Raw genomic sequence first — 12,668 nt, forward strand, 5'->3', positions numbered from 1 at the left:
CGCTCTCTCGCGCTCACGCAGGGGGGATGCTCACTGCTCAATAGTCACAAAGTAGTGTTCAAGGCCGGTGGAGCTGCTTGCTATGCGCGAGAAGGCTTATAAGCTGACTTTAATTACACACATTGTAGTTGCGTGGGATTTGCTGAAAATGGTTGTGATTTGTTTCTATTTAATTCATGTCATTATTTTACCAAAATGGATACCAGTGGAAGTGTAGGTCAATCAGCAGTGACAATGAACCTTCAAGCAGCTACCCAAACACAATTTAGTTAATAAGCACTTTATTTCCAAGATTAATATGCACTCTATTTTTTAGTTTAATGTTTAACTTTCATATCAGTGCGGTATAGTAAATAAATAAAAACAGTTCAGGTTTGTCAATGCAAACTTAAGTACGACTATTTTATGTTCAAAATTTATTTCATTAACTGATTTTGATGCCTGACCGAGATTGCCCGAGCCCGAAAATTTTGGACAATTACCCGCCCGAGCCCGCCCGAAGTCAAATTTCTCTGCCCGACCATGCCTAACGAGACACTGCAAGACTTCCATCCGGCCGCAACCGACTATGTAGTCGCCTAAATAAGAGATGCTATCCCTATAATCTTCTTTATGAAGTTTAGTCCGTCTGCATAGTACAAAGTGTGATAGTTAGTTTTCTGTTAAATTATTTCTTTTGAAATGGTAGAAACGACCACGCCAACCGCGTATTCGCAGGATCCAGTTCCTGGCGGGCGACGCATCGGTAAATAGAAGCCAACTTCCCTGTCTGGTGAGTGACGATCCGCGACTTTCCCCAACCCCCCCCCCCCCCCCCCCCTAACTTTTCCGGGCATTTTCTGCCCGTATACTGTCTGTACAAGTTCTGATCAGTTTTGATTCGGACTGTTCCAGACAGGGTCCGAGAGCCGGACGCCGAATTGGCACTTTCATCTCCCTTCCTCACAGGACACAAGCGTCCTGGCATCATGTTTCCCGTGTGATTGCTGGGAAAGGAAGCCCCGACCTCCGGCGCTACTGTATTGTTAAACCTTTTTTGAACTTTCCTAAATTACGCCGTCAAACAAAGTTAATCATACAAACATAATTTCTGGACTTTAAGTACATACCTCAACTGGGATAGTTTAAATATATTTGTATTTTTTTATTGGTTTATGTATTTCTAGTAAATGAAACTTTTGATATTTCATGTACGGCCGGCCCATAATTTTTTTTCTTTCTTTCTGAATATACCTGAGAGCTGTTTAAGAATGTAATTAATATTGTACGTTAATAGGTATTCTCTTGTATCTGCTATAAGTTTACTCAGTATGGAGTAATTATATTTCAGACGGAATCACACCTTGTTTCTGTTCATTACTAATAACATTGTGAAACCTAAAGATCCACCCAGCAAAACAAAAATGGTAATCAGACCGTGGTTTGCTGCTACAATAGTCTTAGTTTGGGTTAATTACTTTACAAACATATTACTTTTTTTTTTATTGTGTATAAAAATCATAGCTCTTAGTATAGGCATTTGGTAAGAGTAATTTCATGAACGAATGGAAATGTGTACCATTCCAACTTCTTCTCAGAAGCTTCTAAAAGATGGCGGACCCAAATACCTCATTCGTTAGTCTATTTTATATATGGACGGGCTCCCAAAACATCAGATAAGAGACCATTCCCGATCTTCGGGACTGCACTGGTGTCTAGGTGGTCGCCTGAGAGCTGACGGGAGGCGTGGCCTTGAGCTCTCGGGAGGAGAAGTGGATTTAGGGTCGGACAATCAGGTGAGTGCTCCATGCACCTGGTTCTAGGAAGCACAGCAAAATACATTTGGTAAGGGGGTGTGGAGGGAAAGCTGGCGAAGCAGGATCTTTGGCGAAACTGGTCTCTCTGCAATGTCCTGGCGATGGTCGAACAAGATCTTCACGCCAGACTGAAAGTCACTAACTGCACCGACATCTTAGAAATCCCATGCCTCAAAAGAGGGCTGACAATGCAGTACCTCCGAGAACAACTCTCAGCTGGGGCACGGTGGGCGAGAGATACTATATCTGAAGTCAGTCGTGTCCCGGATACAGCTACTGCTGTATCATGCGCCTAAGGCACTGGGAACACAAACGAAAACCAGTCCGGCAAAGTTTAAGTTGGAGAGTACAGTTAGGAAAGAAATTTCAATTAGCTAGGTAAATCAAATGAAAAATATCATATGTAATTAAGGTAAAACCTTGAATTGTTCTAAGAGGTTACTGATCAACGGCACAAACCAGGAGAAAGGGGCAATACTGTACTATGTGCAGTACAGCGCTCACTAAGAGAAATGTAGCGCAATGTGATTCAAACAATTTTTTGGCGGATTATGTTCAAATTTCCCACTTTTTAACAAAAAAAAAATTTTAGCAGTTCCTCGAAAAGGAATCGTAATAGAGAGGTGGTGTTAATAAACGGGTTTGTAACATCGAGGTTTTACTGTAGATGGTGCTGTTACTCAACTAGTTAAGTAACTGCCTCAGACAGTGTTTGTTCCTGTGGGTTTTGATAACAAATTAAGGTATTTTCTTTACATTTTTATTGTTTAATATTGTACGTTAATGTCTGGGAGATGTATTTACGGATGTCGTAGAAGAATTGAGGTAGGGTGGTTACGTCAGAGTGGTGTGTGTCTGGCCGGATCGCAGTACGGGGAGGAGTGCCACTACCTGACCTGCCTCAACCCCTTCATCGTGGAGTGCCACGAGCGCTTCAAGCAGTTCTTCAGGCGGTGCTGCGCGGTGGAGGGGCTGGACGAGTACTTCCACATGCACGAGTTCACCGAGGCCATGCTCATATCGCAGCCCACGGCCGAGCTGTCCCTGCAGGTACCGCCCCTGCCAGCGACTCTTGCATGTCCGGAGAATACCGACCTTAAAGTTTGAAGCAGTTAAGGTTTAATTTCAAATGTTATTTTAATGATTAATAACCGATACAAAATCGTATCGATACTTTTCGTAAATGATCACAGTTCAAGTCTCCAGGTATTCAATTTTTTTTAAGAAATAACTCTGATACTGAATGGAATTATTTATCTAGGATTTTTTGGTGGAAAAAAAAGAAAGTATTTTTTACATAAAATTTGTGTGCTATAGCGCAATGTGCATTAAGCCTTTGACAGTTGTATTGGGCTAGGTGTCTGTGGCTGCCGTGACGAGGGTGCTGAGTGCTGAGTGTTGGTGGTCCACAGGAGATCTGCAACATCCACAAGCTGCTGCTGCAGTACCAGGACCAGATAGCGCCGGACCCCATGGACCCCCTGTGCGAGCTGCTGGAGGACCTGGGCCCCGACCCGTCCGTGGCCGCGCTGCTCGACCGTGAGTGCACCGCTGCCCCCGACCAAGATGACATGTCCTTGCATACCTGCTTAGTTGCTTGTTTGTATCTCAATAGAAACTGAATTTATTATATAATAACCATAAAAAAATATTGACGAAGACCTTTCCAGCTAGATTCCAGTAAAAAAAAAATACTAATTTTGTGCTAATCTACATAGCTAATACATAGGACACTCCAAAAAAATTTTATTTTCTTAACAGGATCAATTCAGAATTTTTAGAAAATAACAAATCTGTAAATTAGTTCCAGACTAGTTCAGTACAGTGTTGGCACAAGAGGCTGAATTCCAGACCTCTGGATTTTTTTTTTTTCCCAAAGCCATAAACTTGCATAAGGATTGTACAATATTTTTAAAATTAAAAATTTGCATAAAATGTACGACCCATGCGCGCGTAAATATGGTATATGTATAGCTACACAAAGCTCAGCTACATACGTATACAAAATTTAGCATAAACGTTTAAACTAACTATAACCTTTTAATCGCATGTTCATAACAACAAACAACCACATTTATTTTAGGGTGGTTCTTTATGGTCTCAAAGAAAATTTTTTTTTGCTAGAATACCCATATTCATACTAATAAATTAGCTAGTATGAATGTGGTATCCAAGGGGTCCAGATACTACTTTATGTGATTTTAGAGATCCTGTTTTTTAACTTGTCTGTCGTAAAACATGTTTCTTTTTAATATGATACCTAATTATTACAGACTGGATTTTATGGTTTTAAGTTTATAATTGCTGTTTATTTATGAAGATGGTGCAGTTTTGAATATGCAAGACCATTAAATATTTCCTGATGCTGTTTTCATGAAAACCTTGTCATTCAGTGTGCTATAAAAACTGCATTAAAAAAACTAAATTTTGATTTCATGAATGTCAAACTATATTTAAAAAAAAGTTTAGCACTAGTATATTATAACATATAAGTACACATCAGAAACTGTGATTGTTAAAATGGCATTTAAAGTTTATCAATCCACACTGTACATTTTGTTACAAACTAGGTAATTAAACAATGGCATTCACTGAATGTTGGATATTAATAAAATGTAGTAGTTCGAATTAAGTTTTATTTTATGACTAACTTGTCGTCCTACTGGTATTTTATACTGACTTAAATGTTGGTTTTATCGCAGTTTACTGTAATAATAATATTATTAAACTGTATCAATAGAATGTGTGTAGATGTAGTATGGAAGCAGTTGCGACCGAGTATCCTCAGTCGATGGGACGTGGACGTGGAGGGAGTGGCGGTCGTGTCTCGGCAGGGCCGGAGAGCGACCCCGCGCTGCAGTTCCTCGGCCGGACCGTGGTGTGCCTGACCCTGGTCAACAGGCACCAGCTGCCCGCCAGCGACGACACCGACGTCAACCAGCTCTTCATCAGGTGCGTGCCCCTTCTCGTCTGTAGGAGGTCTGTCATCCAGCACCAGTCTAGCGACCAGCTCTTTTAGCTCGGTTTATAATTACTGTCAGTTTTTTCATTTCAGTACTGGGTTCAATATTCTTATCTGGGTAGGTTTCACATTCAGCATTTTCACACGTGTTCTTCCCGTTAAAACTGTATTGGCTTTCAGTAGTATAGCGTGTCAGTGTCGGTAAAAATTTCTGGAATGATGAAGATAATGGTATGTGTTTTGAACATTTTTATATGAGGTAAGTATTTTTTCTGTACAAACCACTGGCGTGCGTGCGTGTGTGTGTGTTAACAAATAGGTAAGGGCTGAAACAGGAGGTGGGTGCGAGAGATGTGTAAGGAGTGTGGGTTGCTCAGAGAAGTAGAGGTCGGGATACGGAGCAGCCGGCACGGGACCGTGTGCGCAGGGCGAAGGAGCTGCTGGTGAGCGTGCTGCCGTGTCTGCACGGCTCCACGCTGCCCGAGGCCCTCGGCCAGAGCGAGACCGAGGCCCAGCAGAGGACGTTCGAGCAGCTGCTGTCCCGGCGCGCCAGGCTGTACGAGCAGGGCCAGGCGGGCCGCTTCACCAGCCTTGGGTAACGTGCCGTCAGGCCTCTCGTTGCCTTCCACTGCGCTGGCTCGTGTCAAGCAGATACTCTGAATGTGTTATTTCCCTTCATGCATTGTCCCGTTTCATTTTAACACTTCTTTTTATGTGACCTCCTGGAATGTCTCACTGCTAAGGATCCCACCAAAAGAGGCGAGCTGTTTATGTGGATGTTGCTTATTTTTGTCACCTGTTTGTGGCACACATTTTACAGAATCATTTTAAACTAAACGTCTTGATGTAATGGCTAAACAATACATTATGGGAGACCTTGGTTTGAATTTTTTTTCTCCATAAGTCTAAATTAATAGTTTCCAGTTTTTTTCGTAATCAACTCCTGTAAATTGCCAAGATGGTTTTCCACTGAATCTTGTGCAGAATTTCTCTGGTTAATTTCTTGACTTGTACAGTGATTGTAAGTGTCTGTAACTCTCTAGTGACCTTGACGACAAGATGTGGAAACGGTTGAAACCGAAGGAAAAGCATGAAACTGGCGTCGCAGTGACGGCAACTGGAGCGAGGAGCCGGCCAGCAGGTGGTGGATCTAGGGAAGGGCGACTGTGCAGGGGCAGTCTGTGGGAGAGCAAGCAGAGGCTGCGCACCATGCTGCAGCGCCTGGAGCTGGAGGGGCTGGTCTCCCGGGACGACGGCTACCAGCAGCTGCTCTCCGCCGTCGCCCAGGACATCTGCAAGAACGGCCACTACAGGGACGCCCGCCGCCGGGTATGGCGCTTGGCAGGTCGAGCTTCTCAGCTCCTCGCCGTAGAGGAGTTCTTGGTTCATTACCACCTTGTTGAAAGAGCGTTTCGCAGCATTTTCATACACAGTGACTCAAACCATAGTTTTGACATCTTAACTGATTTAGGTATGAGGCGGTGATCACTAATGCCACACACCTATGGTCAGGGTCCATTACCCTTAGCATCGATTTAGTAGGAATGCTTCTTGGATAAACTTGTGATGTCAAACCATATCAAGAAACAAATTATTCAGGAACTAGGTGTACCAGCCATGTGTTACTGTGGCTGAGCTGTTTAAATGCCAAATAAATGAGAAAGCACACATATTTTTGTGTATTTTGTTTCAAATAGGTACACAATACACATACTAAGCATCTCTGTCAACGTCTCTATATTTATATATGTTCACAAAACTGAATTGAAACTAATTGTTTAGCTGCATGACGCCCAGCATCGCGGAGAAACGGTAAAAGACTGACGAAACTATTTACAGATGGCACTGCTGAACAAGATGGCCGCCACAGTGGCGCACTCACGATCGATGGCGCCAAATTCAAATATCCAAACCACCACACATTCTAGCACTATGCCCAAACATACCGCCCACCAAAAATAACATTTTTTATGTTTCACTACACTGGTTCTTAGTTGACTGGCAACCGACACAATTTTATCACTGGCCGCTTCACCACTCGATGCTGCTGTTTGATGGTAGCTACTCTTGACACACCATCCTGACCAGGATGTAGGGTTGCGACGCGGCCGAGTTGCCACTGCAGGGGTGGAAGGTGGTCTTCTTTGATGAGGACAAGGTCACCAACCTGCAGGTCACCTTCGCTTTTGGTCCACTTGCCACGTGGTTGTAGAGTGTGCAAATATTCCTTGTGCCACCGCTGCCAGAAGTGCTGTGATGCACTCTGTACCAGCTGCCATCTGTCTAATCTGTTGGTCTGTATTTCCGTGAGGTCTGCAGCTGGAGGAGATGTCAGAGAAGTGCCAACAAGGAAATGTGCTGGCGTAAAGGCCTCCACGTCATTTGGATCTGATGAAATGGCACAGAGTGGACGTGAATTGAGGACAGCTTCAATTTGAGTGAACAAAGTCGACAGCTCTTCAAACGTGAGTATCTGCTGGCCAACGACTCTCTTGAGATGGTACTTCGCAGACTTGATGCTTGCCTCCCACAGGCCTCCAAAATGTGGCGCAGATGGAGGATTGAGGTTCCACTGAATCCCACGAGTAGCCAGAGTGTCTGCTACACAATGCCAGTTAGAGGTGTTCCTCAGGTACCTTTGAAGGTCATTGAAGTAGCGACGTGCCCCTATGAAGTTGGTTCCACAATCTGAAAAAACAACCTTACAGAGTCCACGCCTAGCCACGAATCTGAAAAAGGCATTTAAGTAGGCAGTGGTACTCAATGATGAAACAACTTCCAAGTGTACTGCCTTAGTTGCTAAGCATATGAATAAACACAGGTAGGCCTTGGATGAACGACTGTTTCGACCATTCGAAAGCCTGACTTGGAAAGGGCCCCCATAGTCAACACCCACATTCAGAAATGGTCTTGTTTGTTGCACTCGACTTGGTGGAAGATTTCCCATGGATGGCTGCACATTGGTGGCTCTGAATCTGTAACATTTTACACAGGCGTGTATCCTAGTCTTGACAGCTCCTCTACCTGCCACTATCCAGTACTCACACCGAATTGCAGCATGTGTGGCACTGGGGCCAGCATGAAGGTGTAAGACATGATAGTAGTCAATAATCATTTCTGTCACAAAACTCCTTTTGGGAAGCAGAACTTGATGTTTCATTTCATAGGCTACATGTGAATTCTGCAGGCGTCCACCTACACGGATGATCCCATCAGCGTCAATGAATGGCTGTAGTCTTTTAATTCCAGAAGAACATTCGCGAGCTGCAGCCAAACAATCAAACTCTAATTTGAAATTCTCTTGCTGAAGCTGCTTCAAACACACCTTCTTGGCAGCGTCAATTTCTGCTACAGTGAGAGGACCTGTGTGTCGCAACTTCCTTGAAACCTTCAAATTTAATGCAAATCTCAACACGTACGCAAGTACTCTTTGCAGTCGTGACCAGGACGAAAACCTACAAAGGATGTTAAGAATGTTCGGTATACACTGACCAACCAATGAGACTAGCGTGATTGCCTTCAACTCCTCTTTACCTTCCTCTGAACTGGTATATCCTTGACTGGGCCATAAATCCACCTCTGCTGTCAACCAACCTGGCCCAGTCCACCAAAGTGGGTGTGTTAGAAGCTCCTTGGGTGAGAGTCCTCTTGATGCACAGTCTGCAGCATTTTCAGCAGAGGAAACATGTCTCCAGTGGACCGGAACCTTGCTCTCCTGAATACGAGAAACTCTGTTCGCCACAAATGTTTTCAGCCGATGTGGCGGAATCTTAATCCAAGCAAGCACTACGGTCGAGTCACACCATGCATAAATGCAACTTATATGGATTCGCTCGGACAGTGTTGTGATCAGTGATTCAATCAATTTGATAAGCAAGAGTGCAGCCTGCAATTCAAGTCGCGGAAGTGTGACGGTCTTCAGTGGTGCAACACGTGACTTGGCGAGAAGCAAATGTGATTTTGTTTCACCGTGGCTAGAAGTCCGCAAATACACAACAGCTGCGTAACCTTCATTGGATGCATCACTAAAACCATGGAGCTGGTATTCAGACTGTGGTGCAGAAACAAGACGAGGTACGGACAGCTTGCTTAGGACATCCAACTGGCCAATGAAAACCTGCCAATCAGCAACTAAGTCTAGTGGTGGGGTGTCGTCCCAAGAAACTCCCAGTAACCAAAGCTTTTGGAGAAAGATTTTGGCTCGAATGATGACTGGAGTAATCCACCCTAGCGGATCATATAACCTAGCAATTTCTGAAAGGATGGTTCTCTTGGTGACTGTTGCACTGGCATGCTGAACATGATATGAGAAAACATCTGCCTTCCAATCCCATTGAAGACCAAGTACCTTAATAACTTCATTGCTACCATGAAAACTAAGTGGACTCTCCCGGTGATCTTCTGGAACTGCATCCAAAACTGCCTTACTATTACTGGACCATTTTCTTAGTTCAAAACCACCTTGTTTCAGGAGATTTATTAATTCTTGCTGTAACGCGAGAGCTTCCGTGACTGATGCTGCACCAGTCACAATGTCATCTACAAACACGTCATCCATCACAACCCTTGCTGCCATCGGATACCGAGGACCCTCTTCCATTGCAAGTTGCTGTAAGGCTCTCATCGCCATAAATGGAGCAGCTGAGACTCCATAAGTGACAGTGTCAAGTTGGAATTCACGTATTGGTTGGTCAGGGTTCTCCCTCCACAGAATTACCTGGTATGGTGCATCGTCTGGATGCACGAGAACCTGACGATACATTTTGCAGATGTCTGTAGTTAATACCACACGGTGAAGACGGAAGTGAGTGATTATGTCCACAATGTCATTTTGAAGCTTGGGTCCAGTCATCAAAACATCATTGAGTGACTTCCCTGAAGTGGAGCGAGTTGAGGCATCAAACACAACTCGTAACTTTGTTGTTGAGCTGGATTCCTTGCACACATAGTGATGAGGGATGTAGTAACGACGTTCCTGACCAATTGCATTATCTAGACTATGCATGTGCCCCAGTTGCTCATATTCACGGAGGAACTTGCAATATTCGGTATAGGCTTCCGGTTGGTGATGTAGTCTGGATTCCAACTGACGTAACCTCTTAACTGCATGACTACGTGTATCTCCTAAATCTGGGTCTCTCTCCTTAAATGGTAGTCTCAGTACAAATCTTCCTTCGAGGTTTCGTGAGTGAGTCTCAACAAAATGATTCTCACATTTTGTGTCTTCTAGGCTGGAATGCTGGACAGATGGTAACTCCTCGGTCTCCCAGAACTTGCGGATGGTATCTGTTAGGGCTGTATCCGATGACGCATACATTGAGACAACACCACTACTGGAAGTATCTGCAACCTGAGTCACCTTACCCATAATAACCCAACCAAATATACTGTGCAACGCTACGGGAACACCCTTCGAAGGCTGGTACCGCCCACCATCAAACACGTCTGGATATACATCAGCACCAAGAAGGATATCAATTGCTCCTGGAGTATCAAAAGATGGGTCCGCTAGTTCCAGATGTCGATACATGTCTCTCACATGGTGGGGAAGGGGAATGGTGGGTAAATTGGCAGCTATGTTCTTCAACACTAAAGCATCAGTAACAACGCCAGTTCCTACGCCCTTACATGATGTTAGAAAACAAGTAACTGCACCACTGTTAGCAACAACAACAGAGTGAGCCAGACCCACAACAGGAACCTTAGCCCTTCGACACTTTAGCCCCAACCTATGAACACATTCTTCGGTAATAAATGAGCTCTGCGATCCTGAATCGAGTAGTACTCTAACATTTTGCAGCATTCCACTTGCATCCTGGACTCGTACCATAGCAGTACCTAGAACGACAGTGGTTGAAACTGCAGTTGAAGAAGTTAGTGATACCACTGTCGCAGCATCCTCCTTGTGACTTGCTTGTGGCATAGAAATCTCTTGGATGGATTCACCTGCAGGTAGTTTCACTTCTTGATTGGGAACCGCAGTGTGAAGGAGAGAATGGTGTCTCCTGCCGCAGTGATAACAGTTTCTTCTTGACCTACAATCCTTCACTCTGTGACCTTGTAGGCAGTTAAAACACAGCATCTTCCTACGTACAAACTCTATCCTGTCATCGCTTGACTGACCCGTAAAAACAGGGCACTTGTGAAGTCCATGCATGTCTCCACAGGCACTACAGGGCTCTGCTTCTGCTGTCACTAGAAATGAGGATTTAAAATTTGGGTTTTGAGGCAGTGACCTCTTTGGAAAAGGGCGTGCGGCAGGCACTACAGCTGGAGTGTGATTTGACATCATCAGGGCCTTAGACTGCAGCTCCACGAACTCTAACAATTGATTAAATGTGGGCATTTGAACATTTTTGTGTGCTATTTCAAACTGATTTCTTGTATCTGGATCAAGCTTTGGTAACATTAGATTCAGCAACACAAAGCTCCATTCAGTAACAGGCAACTTCAGAACTTTCAAGGCACCCAGATTCTCCTTTAGAACATCTACCATATTTCTCAGTTTGTCAGGCGCAACAATTGACAGTCGAGGAAGTTGCACAATCTTGTCCCAATGCATGTTTGCAATTGCCCGGACATTGTGATACCTATCTACCAAAGTTTGCCATGCCAGAATATAATTTTCCTTAGACAGTGGGAGTGTCTTTATTAGATTAAATGGCTCACCTGATAGTGATGTAAGAAGGTATTGGTGTTTCTCCACATCTGACAGGCCCTCATTATTATGCACCAAGGATGTGAAAAGGTCATAAAATGTGGGCCAGTCAGTCAAGAGACCCTTGAATTCTGGCAACTGCAGCTTCGGCAACTTAACGTTCGAAGATGTCTTGGCAATTTGATTGCGTTGTTTGTTCTGGCCTGTTTCGTTAACAGTGATCTTGTTAAATACTTCCTGTATCCTATAGTAGGCTTCATCAAATTCCTCAAGTTCCCTTTCGCTGGCTTCAGATTCCACTAACGACTCGGTCTCTGTAGCTTGAATAGCAAGTTGCATGTGATTTTCTTCAAAGTCTGTCTTCAATTGGTGTAAATCGGTACACGTGGCCTTGAAAAGTCCCGCGCGACTTGGGTTGCGCTCGACTTCGTCGGCGAGCGTCAGAAGTCTTGTAATGCGGCACTTAACGAGGCGCAAACGCGTTTTGGCTTGATTTGACATTTTAAGTAACGGTCTTGAAAACGTTCGGACGCACCGGCAATACACGAACCAATGCAAGATAGGTAACCTAGGCCTAACCTAAAACCACATGTGTTGCCTATAATTGCTTGCACGCAATCAAAATTACGTAAAATACATTTATGAGCTCAAATAATACAGTGTTTGCGTATACACTGATATTTCCTTGATAGCACAACACTATAGTCCCGGATAAAGTCACGCACGCGATTCGTAACGGTACTGCACATGTCTATTTTTGAACAAAGAAGACTGATATCTGAATGGCTTTTACGTTGTTTATGCGATCCAAAGAATAAACTGGCTCAAACATACAGATATCCGGCCCGGAGGACCAAAATGTTCACAAAACTGAATTGAAACTAATTGTTTAGCTGCATGACGCCCAGCATCGCGGAGAAACGGTAAAAGACTGACGAAACTATTTACAGATGGCACTGCTGAACAAGATGGCCGCCACAGTGGCGCACTCACGATCGATGGCGCCAAATTCAAATATCCAAACCACCACACATTCTAGCACTATGCCCAAACAATATATGTTCTATAAATCTCACTATATATTATATATATACACACACACACACACACATATCACTCTCTCTATATTTTTACATACCTCGCTCTATCGTTATAGCTCCCTCCCTCTCTATACATATCGCTATATCTTTACAAAACACAAAAAAAACACACAGAGAGAGAGAGAGAGAGATACATATCTATAGTTTTATCT

General features: G+C 43.9%; 1 protein-coding gene across 2 annotated transcripts in view; it reads left to right on the forward strand.

The window, feature by feature from the left end:
- The window catches only part of LOC134532528 (ras GTPase-activating-like protein IQGAP1), a 57,912-nt gene that overhangs the window by 39,651 nt on the left and 5,593 nt on the right, over positions 1-12,668 (forward strand). Inside the window, exons 26-30 of one of the 2 annotated variants that reach the window (XM_063369004.1) lie at positions 2,667-2,846; positions 3,209-3,335; positions 4,631-4,748; positions 5,186-5,353; positions 5,931-6,087. In XM_063369004.1, the coding sequence (XP_063225074.1) occupies positions 2,667-2,846; positions 3,209-3,335; positions 4,631-4,748; positions 5,186-5,353; positions 5,931-6,087 (750 nt within the window). The remainder of the gene's footprint in view (positions 1-2,666; positions 2,847-3,208; positions 3,336-4,630; positions 4,749-5,185; positions 5,354-5,930; positions 6,088-12,668) is intronic. The other variant, XM_063369005.1, reaches the window with a different exon arrangement.

This window comes from Bacillus rossius, chromosome 6, assembly GCF_032445375.1.
Source record: "Bacillus rossius redtenbacheri isolate Brsri chromosome 6, Brsri_v3, whole genome shotgun sequence".
Classification (NCBI taxonomy): Eukaryota; Metazoa; Arthropoda; class Insecta; order Phasmatodea; family Bacillidae; genus Bacillus; species Bacillus rossius.